The sequence below is a fragment of the Eublepharis macularius genome, chromosome 15 (assembly GCF_028583425.1).
Source record: "Eublepharis macularius isolate TG4126 chromosome 15, MPM_Emac_v1.0, whole genome shotgun sequence".
NCBI classification, from domain to species: Eukaryota; Metazoa; Chordata; class Lepidosauria; order Squamata; family Eublepharidae; genus Eublepharis; species Eublepharis macularius.
In genome coordinates this window covers 48,497,253-48,515,362 of record NC_072804.1, presented here as the reverse complement: position 1 = coordinate 48,515,362, position 18,110 = coordinate 48,497,253, and the positions used below count along the sequence as shown (strand labels likewise).

General features: G+C 44.7%; 1 protein-coding gene across 1 annotated transcript; it reads left to right on the top strand.

The window, feature by feature from the left end:
* The first annotated feature begins 723 nt into the window (after nucleotides 1-723).
* On the top strand, nucleotides 724-16,220 carry LOC129342956 (sialic acid-binding Ig-like lectin 5). Its single transcript, XM_054998913.1, has 10 exons — nucleotides 724-762; nucleotides 1,794-1,949; nucleotides 3,932-4,303; nucleotides 5,836-6,138; nucleotides 6,275-6,328; nucleotides 7,914-8,180; nucleotides 11,835-12,128; nucleotides 14,113-14,197; nucleotides 14,354-14,480; nucleotides 15,875-16,220. Exons 2-10 carry the CDS (start codon nucleotides 1,835-1,837, stop codon nucleotides 16,070-16,072), a joined length of 1,815 nt encoding a protein of 604 aa, XP_054854888.1. The 5' UTR covers nucleotides 724-762; nucleotides 1,794-1,834; the 3' UTR covers nucleotides 16,073-16,220.
* The last annotated feature ends 1,890 nt before the right edge of the window (nucleotides 16,221-18,110 follow it).

Genomic DNA, 18,110 nt, shown 5'->3' with positions numbered 1-18,110 from the left:
TCCAGAAATAATTGCACTGATGCATGACTCCATCGTAGCTCTAGAGACCTGGCTGATACCAATGTTTGAATTTTCACAGATACTTTGAAGGATCAGGACCAATTATGAAAGGAGACGTAAGACATAATCTCGGTCTCGCAATTTCCCCGCCAGCCAGTGACACACACAATGCTGACAGAAGGAAGTTCATTGCATCAGCGTTGGCTTTCTCTTCTCTCTCTCCGTTTAACTTCTCTTTTGGGGCACAACAATGCTACCGATTAAAACTGCCTCCTTCTCCTTGGCGGCCCACCAACGTTAAGCATGGAAGAATCTGTCACTAGCACACAAGGAGCATAGTGCTCAGTAGGTGTTTCTCCATATTTCTCTGATGGTGCACAAGAAGCCCCCCCCCCAAACTCCAATCAACTATAACGACGAGAAGGATTAACTTTGGCATCCATGTAACCTATTTTTCATTTTTTTTTACCACCTGTGAACCCTAAAGTGAAGCCCTAGTAATAAGGTATTGCAGAGACATGCTAATGAGGAGGGATTCCCCACATAGACACGGGGGGGGGGAGTTTAAGAAAGTCGTCTTTGTTCTCCCCCACCCCCCACTCCCTGCAAAGCTTCTTGTAGAAATTGTTTGCTACCACTTCTGCTTTTTTGGTTCCTGTCGATTTCTTTCAGCTCTTAACCCAAGTCTTCCTGAATTTCAGGCCACAGAGGCAAGTAAGACAGCAGCGATATACCGGCGGCTCCTCTCTGCCTGCAGAAAAAGTAAGTCCACTTGGAGGTATATAGAGAAGGGGGAACGCTGAGTCAAGAAAGTCAAGAAGTTCTAGGGATAAAGAGGAAATGAAACTGACCTGAAATGGGGGTGGGGTGGGGGATAGAAATGCACACACCTGCTGGTGCACTCGCCCATTCAGAAGCTGTTCATTGACTTCCTCGTTTGATTTCTCTGTGGCCCAGGACTTGTAGCCTCGGTATCCAAGGACTCAATCCAAGCCTGAATCCAATTCAAAAGCATTTCTTAGAGAGATTTCCCCCCCAGAAATTTGGGAGTGAACCTGAATCAGAACCGAACCTCCTCGACACAAAAACTGTTGTTTGTTCAAAATGTGTGTTAATATGGAGAAGATCAGGAGCTCCTCTTGAGGATGGAAAGAAACCGCTTTACCTCCTCCATCCGTAGGCATGCAAGCCAGAGGGCTCCTTCTTTCTGAGGTCACCCCTGGAGATGACGAGATGGTCCACAGCAGGAGAATGGATTCTGGGAGTCTGCCAACGTTGTTTACTCTGACCCTAAGAACAAACTCTGAAAGCAATCCTAAGTGGGTCTACTCACAGTCCTGTGCAGGTCAATTCCCTGGGGCTTACTCCCAGGAAAGGGTATTGTACTTTCTCTTAGATGAACAAAAACAAACCAAATGAACCCAAGCTAAATTAATTTGGGCTTTCTACAGTCACTCATGTTTCATGTGATGGATTTGAATCTGCTTTCTTGGTTTTCAGTTTTTAAGATCCGTGTTAGAAAATAAATGTGCAATTATCTATCCAACTAAATGGCTAGAGTGAGGTGTGCAATTTCAACTGAAAAACAGCATGGAGAATGGGTTAATCCCACCTTAAAAACCATTGGCAGTACAATCTTAAACAGAGTCAGCCAGCCTACACCCAGCCTTTGAGTTCCTTCTGATTCATCCTGATCTTTGGTGTGAACATTCTTCTAGTTGTTCCAAGGATACCTGCAGTCGGTTTTGTCTTTGTCTCTTTACTGTCCCACATTCCTCCTTCTCTTGTTACAGAGTTCCTGCCCCGGAAAGAAATTTTCAGTGGTTAGAGCAGGATGCCAGGGGACAGGGGGAACCAGCTGCTCATAGATCCCTCCTGGAAGGTGCTGAATCCAGTCTCCTCTTCCTCTATAGCTTTAATAGTTCTGATCTTTGCTTCCCTGTATAAAGGTAGGTGTGATGGATAGAAATGGGGAAAAAATCTGGAACGAATGTGGTTCAATGAAAAATCACAGCTAAGGAATGTCTTGACATTGGTCAGTGAGGGCCTAAATACATGCAATAGGAATCCCCCTACCTGTCACATTGGTAACATCTAATCAAAGAATCATATAACTCAATTGCATCACCTTCAGCATTTTCTTACCCCTCCAAACAGCACCCCAGAAATTGGGGCAGAGATATTCTAAAGACAGTGACAGTGTCGTTGGACATGCCCAAGAAAGCAGTTTCACAGAGTCCCTGCACCCCTGAGAAAGACTTTGGAACTCCTTACATCTGGAGAAGATACACAAAATGTAGCCATCCCTCTTGGAACCAACGATGGTCCTTTAATAACTTTTCAATAAAACTGGAATCAAAAGGTACTATATCCTTGGAGCAATTTTTAAAGATGAATTCTGAGTCAGTACTCCAAGCCCTTTACCTCCCCCAACCCCCCAGAAGTAGGGCTTATATCTGCCTTAAACCTCTTTTGGACTTTTAATGTCTGAGGACATTTTTTCACACACGAGGCTTAAAGCAGCACTCGCTTCCTTCTAATACGTTGGCCAGACATACCAATCCTACTTGTGTTATATAATATCGTTACCTATTTTATGCTAATTCAATGGTTCATTTATCATATTTTTATCCCCCTCCTCCTTTCAAGGAACTCAAGGCAGCACAAGGGATCTCCCATCCTTTGTTCTGTCCTCAAAAACAACCCTGTGAGGTAGGTTAGGCTGAGAACAACTGGCTTAAGGTCACCCAAAAAGCTTCATGATTGAGCAGGGATTTGAACTCAGATCTCACTCGTTCTAGCCCAATATCCTAAGTACTACACCATTCTGTGGCTACATGATTGATTTGATATGCATATCTATATCTGACCACAGGAATTTGAACTCCATGGAATTGGGATTCAGATTTGTATTTCGCATAGTGGTCATTTGACTAACCAGATACTTGCTGTTCATTCCATACCTGTCCAACAGCCCAAAACTTCATCATATATTCATATACTGACTGCTTGCTGATTTATCACTGAAAAACCACTTTTGGCATCATCGAAGACAAGCATGTTAGGGTTGCCAACTCTGGGCTGGGAAGTTCCTAGAGATTTGGGGAGAATAGGTTCTAGGGTGGCAAGGGGTCTCAGCGGGATGTAACTCCATAGAGTCCTCCTTCCAAAGCAGCCGTCTTCTGCAGGGGAACTGATATCTGCATTCTGGGGATCAGTTCTAATTCTGGGAGATCTCCAGGCCCGACTTCGAGGCTGGCAGCCTTAATCCTGACCAAGGTCCATATAGGAACCCCAGGGGAGTTGTAAAAAATGGTATAATATATTTTTAAAAAGGATAAAAATGTAATAAATGTTGTGGATGTACTCTCAAAGTATTTTGTAGCTCAAGACAGATTACATATTTTGTAGCTCTGCCAGATTACAGAAGAGTGAAAACTTTGCTTAAGTGGTGCAGAAACATGATACTGTTTTTTTTAATTGCATTGGGACTCTGAAATAGCAAGCAGGAATGAGGAGCAATGGGAAAAGGGAAAATGGGACATGGGTACAAAGGCAAGTGGGAGTTTCTGTTGGATGGCTTAAGATTGCCCCCAAGGACTGTGGGCTCTCTAGCTGGGGCTCCAGAACACATTTTCCTTCCTGCAGTCCTGGAGAAATGACTGAGAGCTTGTGCTGCAAGGTGGTAAGTCACCCCAGCTCCCCCTTCTTGCTCCTGGGCCACCTGAAACGCTGCTGCTAGGCTGAGGGTTTGAGGTCTGCCTCTCTGGCTGGATGAGCCCAAGCATCTCTATCAAGCAGTGAGCTCTGGGCATGTCTGGGTGCTTTTCAATGTCCAGAATTGTCCTTAGTAGACCTATAGAAGGCAAAATTGATCTTCAAAATACCTCTATTCATATGCTGGTTAATTTCTGTCTTTTTTCCCTGGAAGGTTTGCTGAGCCAAAATACAGATTATAAACTGAGCGTTCAGGACTCGGTCTCCGTGCAACGCGGCCTCTGTGTCCACATTCCCTGCAACTTCACTTACAATGCTGCAGACAGGAGGAACCCCCAAAAACTCTATGGTTACTGGTTTCGGGGATCACGTTATCTTGTGGCCACCAATGATGATAAGCAGAGATATCCTGAGGGGCATTTCAAGTTAACAGACGATCTGGAGCAAGGCAGTTGTTCCTTCAGCATCCTTGATGCCAAGTCAAATGACCAGGGATGGTACTACTTTCGAATTGAGGACAACAGTTTTGGATACAGCTACATCAATTATCACCAAACTCATAAGAAACTTCAAATTCTCATAACAGGCAAGACTTTCCTCCTTATTTATTTCCTGGCTATTTGGTTGTCTCTTGTGCTGCAGAGATGGGAAATTTAGGTCGGTGGCTGCAGACATTATGAAAAGCAGCACAGAGTAGGAATTACAAGCACTTCGTGATTCCTGTTCCCCCACATCCTGGTCAGGTTTGAAAGCCAGCTTTCACATCTCCTGATGTTGGAGCACAGCTGCCTTTCTCCTTATGGGAGAACCTGCATCTTTTTGAACACTTCAGGAGACCAGATATGTGAAGCACTTGCGCTTCCTGTTCCTCTTGCATCCTCATTTGAGTAGGGGAGGGGGGGGGGGTCTCAGCCTTTCCTTGCCCAGCCATTTGCCTACAGAAAATTTGGTCTCTTTATGTTGCTTTCTACCCACAGGGGAAAAGTTACCTGCAATGCATTCCTCAGCTGAGTTACACCCTTCTATGTCCATTGAAGGATGCAATTCTTAGAAGGGTGTAACCTATTTAGGGTTACACTGCTTGTTTGGGTAAATCCCGTCCCCCCAATTGCAACCCCCACTGTCATTCTAGGGCACAGCCAAGATGGTTTGGTTTCATTTAGCTTTTGCTTCTTTCTTCCTTTCCATACTGGAACCTACTGGAAAGGCTTGTTGCTTCATAGTTAACTGTCGCTCCAATAAACTGCTGCTTCGGGAATTGAGTTTCCAAGCACCGGTTGGGGCCTGGAGTTCTCCAGGAATTAAAAACAGATCTCCATACTTCAGAAATTAGTTCCCCTGGAGGAAAGGGAAGCTTTTAGGAACCACACTCTATAGCATCAAGTGTCCTCTGAGGTCCACTCCCCAAACACCACCGTCCCCAAGCAATGCCCTCAAGTCTCCAGGAGTTTCCATGCCAGAGTTGGCAGCCCTATTTGGGAATGAGCTGATGACTTTAGACGTTTATAACAATAGCTGCAGCTTTATTGTGTTTTGATGAGGGTTTACGGTGCCCTATTGCTCTAATTTATAAGTTGACTTTATTGTATGTTTATTGCATTTTGAGATTTTTTAGCTGTTTTGGATATTTTATTGGAAAGACATTTTTTTAAATTTAATAAAAATAGCAGTAGCTTTGCAATGAGGAGGGTGGTGGCAGCAGAGGTAGAAGATGTATAATGGTTAAAGTGCCAGACTATTGTCTGGAAGACACGGGTTCGAATCCCTACTTTGTGATGGAAGATCACTGGCAATGCAATCCTAAAACTCAGGGCACAAGCCCAACTGAATCACCTTCATTAGGAATTTGAACAGACTTGCTTAGGTGACCTGGGTGCTCCCTGGCTGACCTGGGACCTGTCACACTCTCTGAGTCTAATCTATCTCACCGGGTTGTTGTTTTGAGCATAAAGTAGAGGACAGGAGAATAAGAGTATACTTTGCTTTGGGTCCAGACTGAGAAGAAAAAGGGGTTATAAAATAAAATAAAAAAGGCAGAAGAGACTATCCATAATGCTCGCAGTTAGTCCCCCAGTGAATTTTCTTTTAATACCTGTCTGGGGATTTTTCCTTCCTCAGAGTTTGCAGAGAAACCACGGATCCTGAACTCATCTGCAGTACTTTCTGGGGAGGAAGCTGTTTTCACCTGTTCAGTGCTGGGCCCCTGCTCTAAGATGGAGCCTAGGTTCTTTTGGATAAGTCGTCAGATCAGACATGAAACACCTTACTGGAGTCATCAGCAGATCAATGGCAGCTGGATCTATGGGTCCAACTTCACCTTCACACCCTCCCTGAGTGATCAGGGCAAAGAGCTCACCTGCAAAGTCTGGTACCCTAATATATGGGAATATGCTGAGAACACCTTCCTTCTTGACATAGCTGGTGAGTAGCTCCCTTTGGCCTACATTGACTTCCTTCCCCCAGGAACCATCATTGTGTTCCCCTGTGCCCACATCAACCCCTCTTTTTGCCTTGGGCTACTCTTTAGATGTCCTCACCACACTCTTGGTTATTTTAGATCCACCCAAGACTGTTGAGATCTCCACAAATGCTACAAATCAAGAGCATCTTGGTAAGATACAGCAACAAAAAACACTTGACTATCTTTTCCTGTCACTCTCCCATCCCTGCCGGAGGCTTGCGATTCCCAGGCTTGTCAGGACACCATTAAGAACTAGAAAGTCCCCAGAGTGCCAGTGGACAACTAAGAATGACAGGAAGTTCTCCAAGTCGTGAGAGCATACAGTGGAAAGTCATCTTAAAAGACTTGCATAGAAGAGGGTGGACAGGTATACATGTGATACTTTATGCAGGAAGAGGGACCAGCTAGGCTCATAGCAGCCTTTTGGAACAGAAGAGATTGACAGTGTAATCCTCAGTGAGCTTAGACTGAAGTAACTCTGCAGAAGATTGCACTGTGAGAGTCTCTACATGAGACATCTGATACGTGAAGAACACATGTTGGAAGATGTGATGTTAGCTGGGAAGGATGGTTTAAAAAGACAAATACAGCAGCAGGGCAAAGGCTTTGCTATAAACTGGAGCTATGTGAAGGGGCTGTGAAATGCCAGAAGAGAAACTTCATTATAACCTCTCTAGGTTCAAGCCTGGCTCTGGAAAGCAGCTACAGTCCATTTCCGTTCCTCGCTGCCCTCTAGTTGCAATCCAACACAGTTTTAGATTGAAGAGGTGAAACTGGCAGAGCCTTCAGGGAGGCGATAATGAAATTAACAAACCCTCTGAGGAGCAATCTCTGCAGGCTCTGTCCATTCTTCTGCTAATATTGCGACTCCCTACACTTGACAAACACATGCCAAGGTGTCTCGTGTAGAGAGACTCTAAGGTTCTCCCCACCACTGCACTTTGTTAATTTGTTTTATTGTTTTGATATTGATTTTAGTTCTTGTTTTTATCGATTTTAACTGTTCACTGCCCAGAGCCCCTGGGGATGAGTGGTATATAAATTGAAATAAATAAATAAGGCCTGAGGTGGTAAAATGGACTTCAGGCTTTGGGTAGTGGACTCTAGCTTTCAGTGTTCTTTTGCATTAAAAAAAACCCTCAATGCAAACAGAAAATCTGAAAAACAGGGGGGAATTTCTCCCTCCTGTTTCTTTGGCAGCTTTACTGGTTTTCTACTCACAGCGAATTTTGATTATAGGGATGCATTCCAAAATGTGCTCTTCCAGTTTTAGTCTGATATGACACTGTCCAATCAACTACATCAGAATTTTACCACTTTGTTTTCCTCTTCATCCTCCTGCATGTATGAATCAGGAACTGGAATGAGAAAACATTTTGTCTTGGCTGTAGTCTTCTTACAGCACCATCCTAAACAGAGCCAGACCTTTTCAAGTCCATTGAAAGCAATGGCGTTTGAAGGGTAATAAAAGGATTGCCAGCCTCAAGGTGGGGCCTGGAGATTCCCAGAATTACAATGGACCACCAGGCTACAGAGATCCGTTCCGTTGGAGGAAATAGAAGCTTTGGAAGGTGGACTCTATGGGATTAAATCCCGCTGAAGATCTTCCCTCCCCAACTTCTCCCCAAGAACCACCCTCAAAACTCCAGGAATTTCCCAACTTGGAGTTGGCAACCATCTTAGCAACAGGCACCTCAAGACAATCTTTTCTGAATTGGCTCCATTTCTCTTGCAGCTTTGTGCTTACCTGATGCAAAAAGGGATGTGGATTCAGCTGTGGCTCGAGAAGGTGAAAGCATCCACCTGGTTTGTAAAGCGGACGGCAGGCCTGACCCCACCCTGAGCTGGAGGAAAGGGAACAAGACCCTCAGTGAGACCAAACAGGGCAAGGAGTACATTCTTCCACTGATGGAGGTCAGGCCAGAAGATGCAGGGCAGTACCAATGCCAGGCAGAGACTTCATACAGTTCCGCCAACAAGAGCCTGCAGTTGTGTGTGCTGTGTAAGAATTGAGGGTTGTGGGGAAGGGGTTTGAGCTTTAGCTAAGGGCATTGATTATAGGCTTGGCTTGTATCAGCAATCATTCCTACTGGTTTTTAAATAATTTCAGGGCTGTGTTGGTTTGCAGTAGGAGAGCAAGATTCTGGTCCAGGAGCACCTTAAAGACCAACTAGATTGGTTTTTAAAATACGCAATAGATACCTTCTTTCACAATCATATGTGCCACTATTTGGCCCACTGGAAATCTGCACAGCACTGACTGTATTGCCATGTGAGGCAACAGAGAGGCTTGGACTCTGCCAAAAATCTCAGCTGACATAAGGATTTCCATCAACAAAGCCCAACTTCTCTGCTTCTTCTTCATCCTGCTACAACCCCAAATGCCTCCAAATTCTGCTCCATGGATCAGTGGACTCCAAAACAGCATGAGGAGAGCCAGAGTTTTGCCAAATGAGGGGGAAATCAGCCAAAATGGGCTCTCGTTGAAATGAGTGGCAGGATGCAACCCAATGCATAATGCAGAATTCATCTCTTGACCACAACTTTAGAAATAATATAGTGATTTTCAGTTCTAAAGAACTTTCTGTGAGGCTAGTTTATGACGGCATAAATGTGCCCCTTTGTGGAGAGAACATAGTTACGAGGTCTTGAAAATACTGTGTGAAATCTGAGGCTATTCCCCTCTTTCCTCACATGAGGGCACATTTATACAATCTTGAAGAAAAGAGGACTGATGGAGCTTTCTAAAGATACAAGATTAGTGATGGAGGAGTGGGGGAGAAGCAGCCTTTGATCGGTCGATCGATCGATCAGCATACTTCTCCCTTTGCAATTCTTTGCAAAAATGTTACCCAAAAATTTAAATTTAAAAAATTTGAATCATATCGGGAAGCCAGATAAGCTATGAAAAATCGCACATTGGTTAAGGCACAAATAGATTTAAATTGTTGCAAAAGGGTAGCAGAATTTGGATCTTTCTGGAAAATGAGCAATTAAGGCTAACAATCTTGAATATAGTTGGAACGGGAGCTAAAACATGGTGTTACGAAACCTTGGCACACATAGCAAATACGTTCCAGGCAGGGGGTTGTTAGGAGATCTTCTGTTGCGAGCAAGAGAGCACCACGGAGTTCATTGGGGAGAGCTCTCATTCAATGTTGATTTATCTGTTCCAGATCCACCAAGGACAGTGGAGTTCAGTATCTCCCAAGCTTATAGGAGAGGCCAAGCACTATTCCAAGGTACCTGGGTGCATTAGGGTGCAGAGATCAGCACACAGTGGCCTTTCTCTGCTGGAGGACGCTGGTGCCGAGGGGCCGCTACTCTTTCATGGGGTTGACTGGCCCCTTTGATGTGTTTGCAGATCCCCCCAAGCATGCACCAAACGGCTCCCAGCTGACGGCTCAGGAAGGCGACTCCTTACAGCTGCTCTGCACAGCCCAAAGCTTCCCTCCCAGTGAAATAAATTGGATCAAAGGGAGCAGGACTTTGGAGCATCACAGCCCCTCTCCAGATAACTGGCTGGAATTGACCAACTTAACAGTCAAGGATGCAGGCCAATATGCAGGCCAGGCTGAGAACTCCCTAGGCTCTGTTCAGGGGATTGTTCAACTCTACGTAGAATGTGAGTGAGTCAGGACTGTCTGGAGTTAACCTTTGAGACTCCCTGCTGTAGGATGAATGTGAAAAGCTCTGATCTTCAAGATGCAGGAATTACAAATCCCTTCCCTTCTACCATAGTCAATGTTCACAAAACATTTGGGTTTTTAGGGAGCCCAAACTCTCTTTGAAATAAGCTCTTGAGACTTACTTGTTACTAAGTACCTAGGGATGCTCAAGTGCAGGATTGTATTTTTAGTCCTCAATTCAAATGCAGGCTGTTCTTGCTCAATGCATGTGAATGATGATTTCATGGGAGCTCCCTTTGTGTGGCTGCATCTGCAAGTGATTCCGGAGGGCAAAATACCAATTCCGCTCTGTTTTTGCTGTGAGGACAAGTACTGGAGGCTCCTTTGAATTGCCAATTTGTATTTCTTTAAGGTGGGAGAAAGTGTCAAAATTTGCATTTCAATGAACAGATGTGGGGAAAACTGAGATACTTTTAGCAGTGGAGGAGGAACTGATCAAACACCTGATGCAGAGCAAATTGAAGTGAGACTGTGCGATTGAGTGCATGGAAGGTTGGAGGGGGGACATGTACAATGAGATGTATTGTCAAGTGAACCTCATGTAAAATGAGGTTCACTTGAGCATCCCTAGGTACTTAGTAATGTGTAAAGAGACTCTTCAGCAGCTGCAGGGCAGGGAGAAATTGATCCAGTGCAACTTTCCCTTTCACTGTAGTCCCAGGACTGGAACAACCATACAGGAATCTTACCATAGTATAATATGATGCTGGTTCCAGTTTAACTGGAATTGGCATGCTTGTTTCATTCCCTTCTGTCAGGCAATCCAGACCATGTCGCATGCACTGCATTCCAGGTTTGTGTGTGTATGTTGTGTTTTTGTCTTTAAAAAAAAAAAAAAAAAGCCCTAATTTGCCATGATTTAAAAATGCCTCGACAGGCTGTCCTATGTAGATGTGGAAAGTGTGAATAATTTTCCCAGCACTAATATCCCTTTAACATTTCATCTCTTTGCTCTCCTCTCAACATAACAAATTACTTCTGCTTCCATCCTGAAACTGACTAGTTCTATCAGGTGTTCACAAATCAGTTGGAAATTAGCAACTATTGTTGGGATAAGACTTTTATATTCAACCAAAGCCACTGTTCTTTTTGATATCTTTAACAATTGTTTCATAAATATGCTATTAGGATTACAAACCACAACAAAAATGAGCAGTAACTTTGCCTTGATGCAAAGTAAAAAGCAGTAATTAATCTCTCTTCTGAATAATATTTGATAATTAATTGTTTATTCATGAAACCATCCTGATTATTTGGAAACTGTCCTGATTGAAGGAAGTAATTAGGCTGAAAATGAAGCCGCCAAAGGGAGGGGGGGGGAACATAGTCTGAGGTAAGAAGAGGGTTTACTTCATATATAATAGGATCTTTGCCTATACGGATGGATTGTTTGGGGGGAGATGACACTATATTGTGCTATGTGGAGTCCGCATTTTGATTCCTCTTGCAATAGCATATGAAAAGCGATCGTTCAGCCATTCAAAAGTTGTAGCATAGAACCTCCCTGAGTCTGGAAATTTTACCTGTATTTTCAATTTTGTGTACTTTGTGCAATATGGAACACACGGATCTAGGGCTAGAGGAGTGACTTGGAGGAAAGCAACTTCTTTCACCCTCAGCTTCCTCCTAGCAGCCTGGAGTGGATGTATTTGCAACCAGAGCTTTTTTTCTGGGAAAAGAGGTGGTGGAACTCAATGGGTTGCTCTTGGAGAAAATGGTCACATGGACTGGTAGTCCCACCCCCTGATCTCCAGACAGAGGGGAGTTTAGATTGCCCTCCGCGTCGGCGTGGAGGGCAATCTAAACTCCTCTCTGTCTGGAGATCAGGGTCGGGGCCACCAGCCCATGTGACCATTTTCAAGAGGTTACGGAACTCTGTTCCACTACGTTCCAGCTGAAAAAAGCCCAGATTGCAACCACCACTGCAATTCTTTTCACTCTTCACTTTTTTGTTTTACTTCCTCCAGATCGTCCAAGACTCTGCAGTCAGTCCAGGAGCACATGTTGGCAAAAGGACAACATTCTCCACTGCAACTGCTGTCTGGACTCCTGGCCCAAACCTCAGATTCGATGGGAAGTGGATGGGCGGAAACCGAGTGAGGGGAACCCACCGATCACTTCCATGGACCAAGAGAATGAAGTTATCAGCACTCTGAGATGGACAACAGAGAACCCAGACAAGAACCATAGTATCATTTGCTTTGGGACAAATCTTTACGGGGCCTACACACTTCACTTTCTACTCAGTCCCCCTACAAAAGGTGAGTGTTCTACATTTGGCTTGGGTTCGTGTGGGCCTTGTCATTTCTTTGTTTATAATTATAGGTGTGTGTGTAAACGCAACCTGAGGCCTTTACAATATTGGTGGGAAGACCTCACACTTAATGAAATGTCGCTGCCCTCTAATTCAGAGCATGGTAGATGTTCCACCAGGCCTATCAGAGTGGTTGAAGAACTGGCGAACTATCCTGCTGGTCCCTCGCTTGTTTTTCTTTGTCCCACTCCACTTTTTAATGAGATTTGCTGATTTTATTATTTTTTAATGATTTTAACAATTTATTGTATTTAAATTGTGGTTTTTATAATTTCATGATGTTGTGACCCACCCTGAGCCCACTTGCGGGGAGGGTGGAAAATCAATCAATCAATCAATCAGACAGACAGACAGACAGACAAAATAACGGCCAGAGAACGATGGTTGTTGTGGATTTTCTGGGCTGTATGGCCATGGTCTTGGCGTTGTAGTTCCTGACGTTTCGCCAGCAGCTGTGACTGGCATCTTCAGCGGTATAGCACCGAAAGACAGAGATCTCTCAGTGTCAAACACTGAGAGATCTCTTTGACACTGAGAGATCTCTGTCTTTTGGTGCTACACCTCTGAAGATGCCAGTCACAGCTGCTGGCAAAACGTCAGGAACTACAATGCCAAGATCAGGGCCATACAGCCCGGAAAATCAATCAATCAATCAATCAATCAATCAATCAATCAATCAATCAATCAATCAATCAATCAATCAATCAATCAATCAGAATAGTAGAGGGACAGCTTAACTTAAAACCAGGCTAACCTAAATAACAAAGAGAGGCCAAAGATACGATTATGACCTGAGTGGTCAGTAGTTTAATGGATGTTAGCCATCTGTGAGGTAAATAACAGATGTTGGTTACACCTGCCTCTGGTGTGCTATGGGGATTTTCTTGCCCTTGGCCCTACCTTGGTATTTAACCTGTTACAATCTTGTCTGCTTGTATGTATTAAGGGCGAGTCCATGGTTAAACAAAACCAGAACAGCAGGGGAAAGAAACGTTTCGGTGTTCAGGAATTAATGGTATACAATTTTAGCTAACCTGGAGAAACAGTTTTACTTTAGGGTAATTTGTCACTGGGATAAAGGAAGAGTCAAGCAGAAACTGCCTGTCTACCATTTGAGGGCAAAACAGACAAGATTTCCTCAGGTTTTCCAAACGAGTTTAAGACTTCTGTAGCTTTTATCACGCAGACATCAATCTACCCCTTAGATTCCTTCTACCCTGGAATATTAAATTTGAGAGCTTTCAGATCTGCATGTGCCCCTACCCTGCCTGTCACCACAACAGGCCCAATTTGATTTGTTTATCCTAAAGACAAACTATGATACAGGGCTACTTCTAACCTGCCTATCTGAGGAGAATGATAGTTAAATGTCCCCTTTCTTCCCCCACATCCCCCACTTTTCTCCCCTTGAAGGTTCTGAGTTTACTTATTGCTGGTTTCTGGCTTTGTCGCTACACCAACAGGGTGAAAAGGAAGTTGGCTGATAAGGAGAAAGGCTTTGCCTTGTCCATCACGTTGGGAATCCAGCAGATTCTGGGTTATTAATATGAACAAATTCCGATACTGGAAAATCACAAGGAAGTTGAGATAAATGCCCAGATATGAAACCTGTTTACTTGAAATTAAGTTCACATCACCTAATCCTTTCCACTGGAGATGAACCAGGGATCTTCTTCATACAGAGTGGATCCTTTACCACTGAGCTGCAGCCCTACCCCATAATCAGTTATTGGGGTGGCTCCTACCTCTATCCTGTTACTCCACTGAACAAAGTCCATCCATCCATCCAAATAGTTATATTCCACCTTTTCTTTTGCTCAAGTATGAAGTCAAGCCTACAAAAATATCATGCTACCATCAGTCAGGTAACCTTTCAGGCACCACAAGGCTCTTCTTCGATTTTACTCTGAGATCTTGATTTATTGTTGCAGGGAGTCATGCAAGTTTAGCCATATCTGGGCTCTGTGGAGCTTTGGTGGGTGTCATCCTTTGCGTGCTTTGCCTCTGCCTGATCAAGTGAGTTGCTCTCCCTATGATTAACACATGTCTTGTTTGGATTACCTCCTCCATCTGTGTAGCCAACTGTCCTTTATTATATCGGAATAAAATGCTGTTAATGTTAACGGTATCACAAGACTACCATTCATTTCTTCTCACTCTACTACCTCTTAGGTTTTATAAGCAAAGGAAAGCAAAATCATCTTCGAAAACCAGCGGTGTGGAAGTTCTGAATTCTGCCAATGGGGGGCACCAGAGAGCCACTGATGGCAGCTTGATCTATAGCAACATTTCATCTGTGGTAGGTGTCACACGGGACATTGATGTCCTAGATCCACTTGGACCATAGAGTGAAAGAATAGTTCTTCGGACACTTGAACATGTAGGCAGGATCATATTTTGATTCTGAGATTACTTATACCAGATTAAGGCCGTTTCCACATGTCTTCTCCCCCCTCCCAAAAAATAGCACAAAACTTACAGAACGACATGCCTTCATGGCGCGATTTCCCAACATGACTTTGCTTCATGGCGCGAAGATGTCATAAAATGCGCCATGAAGCAAAATTATAATAGAAAATCGTGCCATGAAGGTGCTTCTGGTTTTGTATTCCAAATCACTACCCAGTTTATAAATAAGTGATGAAAATCAGCACATGTTCTTTCAAGACCCTGACTGTGAGTAAAAAATAAAAGTAAAAAGACATTAACTGAAATATTTGCTTTCATGGTTACCTGATTGAAAAACTGCCTTTTGACATGTTTGAAAACCAGGAAATAAATTTAATTTAATCTGAATTTTTAACTTTAGTTTTTAAAAACCAAGTCTTTGGTTTCTTTCAGTGTGGAGATATAAGGGGAAAGGCATATCACCATAACTGAAAGGGCCAGCAACTTTGATTAAAATGAAAATTGGAAATTCAGAGAACCTAATACATAGACTGTTATAACCAGGGACAGCCCACCCATTGAGGCCAGCCTGGCAGCCGCCTCAGGGCATTAAGGCACCAGAGGGGCACCGGCCTGGGGGCAGGGGCGCATGCCCCAGAGCTGCTGCAGCCGCTGTTGCTCTGTAGGCCAGGCGCAGCCAGCGGCCAGAGCAGCCAGCTGCACCTGGCCTGCGGAGCAACTGAATGGGAGAGCTGGAAGGCCCCCCCATGCATGCACCAGCCCCGTGTGATGACATCACATGCAGTGATGTCATCATGCAGTCTGGCGTGCGTGCACACTTACGCGTGCGCACACAGAGGCAGCCATTAAGCTGCCTCAGGTGCCAGCGACACTGGAGCCAGCCCTGGTTATAACGTTATGTCCATATAATGATATTCAATGGAAGATTATTTTTAAAAACTGAAAAAAGACCCAGTGGCTAGGGAAGGGGAATGGCCAATGCTGGGGGACTGAGGCAGGGAAACTGGGGAAACTTGCTGTGTGGAAGTTTCATTGTTGCTGCACTGTGTTGCCACCAGCAACGGGAAACCACACAAGTCTGTCCCCATGTGGAAACCACCAATGTTTTTCTTAATTATCCAACCCACCATACTAACAAAACATTAGAACAAGGCAATAAACCATTCAAAGATCTGATGCATTCGTATGTTAACTGCGCCGGACTGGGAATTCTCCGCTTATAAGGGTGGCAGAGGGGAAGTGTAACCTTTTCTAAGCATTTAAACCCCCCCCCCTTTCTTTCAGGGTCAAAAATCACCTCGTGTTGACTACTCCAAAGCAGGTACAGAAAGAATTTCAACCTTCAACCCCCGGGTTCCCAGTTCAAGCGTTGCTGACCCAGAAGAGCTCTACTATGCAACCCTGGAGTTCTCCAAGCTGAAAGACAAAGAAAGAACAGCCCCAGAAGAGTCTGTGGACTATTCAGCAGTCAAACAGAAATAACCCCCCCAGTCCTCCCAAGAAGCAATGCAGTATGGGAGGGCCGTCCCTAGCAGGATCGAAGTAGATGCCGGATAATGATACAGATATCAAGGACAGGTGGAGTTACTAGAGTAGTGAGTTTCTAAGTACAGTTTGTCAAAAATAACGTTACTGTTTCTGGACTGTATCCAATGGACAAGAGAAGCCTTGGACATATTAGGGTCAAACTAGATGTGCTGGATCTGGGTTCTCCTGACCCAACTCAAGTTCTGGGCAGCCACACAGCAGCTTTGGGAAATACCTGTTAAAAAATAAAGGAGAATCCAAATGTCGTCAGAATGCCTCCATGGAGGGAGAAGGGGCCTTCCCCCTGAAGCTGTTTTCCCTAGGTCAAAATAGCATGGGGGGGGGCTTTTCCTTCCTCCCCTCCATGTGGAGTATTCTGTGCATGTGGAACAATAAAAACAGGGGAGGAAACTCCCCCCCCCCGTGCTTTTGTGACACAGGGAAACGGCTTGAGGGGGAGGCATTCTGTGGCCATTTGGGCTCTCCATTTTTTAAAGAGTTGTTCCCCAAAGTTGCTGTGTGGCTACAGGGAACCTGAGTTGGGTCTGGGGAACCAACAACAACTGTTTGTGTTTTATGTGGACCTGAAAACTTTCTTTACTGCTGGGACGTTGAAGTGATGTAGCTCCCTTTGTTTAAGTGCCATCTTCTGATCATTTCCTAATGTAGTGTAGTTGTCAGACTAGGATCTGAGAGACCCGGGTTTAAACCCCGACTCTGCCATGAACCTCATTGGGTAACTCTGGGCCAGACAGTCACTCCCAGCCTGACCTACCACACAGCAGGATTTGAGTCCAGTGGCACCATAAAGACCAACAAGATTTTCAAGGTATAAGCTTTTGAGAGTCTAAGCTTCCCAACTCTCTTCTTCAGATACCTATCAGATACCTTTGCCAGGATCGAACTCTGCTCACGACTAGAGATGGGCACGAACCAGAAAAAAACCCGAACCATGTGGTTCGTCAAATTTCACGAACTTTCATGAACCTGCCCCTGGTTTGCGAACCAGCTTGTTTGGTTCGTGAAAATGTCACTTCCAGGTCAGAAAATCGTCACTTCCAGGTCAGCAAAAGGTCAATTCCGGGCCAGCAGAAGTTCACTTCCACATCAGCAGAAGGTCTGCAGGAAGTCCATCCCCTGTTGCCTAGGAAACTGATTGATTGGCACCAGGCTGTCTGCAGTGACGAACCCCAAACGAACCAGCATAAAAGTTCATGGCAGTTCATAAGAAATGGAATCTGATGAACCGTGGTTCGCCCAGGTTCGTGCTTAATTTTGGTTTGTATTTCGGTTCATGCCCATCTCTACTCACGACTTGAGTTCAATCCTGGCGGAAGCCAGGTTCAGGCATCCGGTTCAAGGTTGACTCAGCCTTCCATCCGTCTGAGGCCAGTGAAATAAGTACCCAGTTTCCTGAGGGTAAAGAGTAGATGACTGGGGAAGGCAATGACAAACCACCCCGTAAAAGTCTGCCAAGAAAATGTGATGCAATGTCCCCCCATGGGCCATAATGACTCAGTGCTTGCACAGGGGGACTACCTTTACCTTCAGATACCTCTCTGAAGAGGGAGCTAGGGAGTTTTGACTCTCAAAATCTTACACTGAAAATCCTGTTGGTCCCTAAGGCGCCGCGGGACTCAAATCCTGCTATTCTACTGCAGGCCAACACAACTACCTTCCTGAAAGCACTACATAGGTGGTTGTTGTAAGGATAAAATGGAGGAGAGAATGGAGTTATAAACCACTTTGGGTCCCTTTGGGGAGAAAAGTCGGGTTATAAGTATCAAAATCAAGTAAGTCTGTAAAAACTGCCTGTCAGCTGCCAGCCTCCTTGTCTGTGAAGTAAGGTTGCCAGGTCACTCTACCCTCCTTCCAGGAGCGTGGGGGACCTGGCACTTACCTCGTGCCAGTAGCCTGCTCCTTCTTTGCCCAGGGTTGATGCGGTGACGTCACTTCCGGAAGTGATGTCATTGTGCCGGCTGCAAAAACGTTC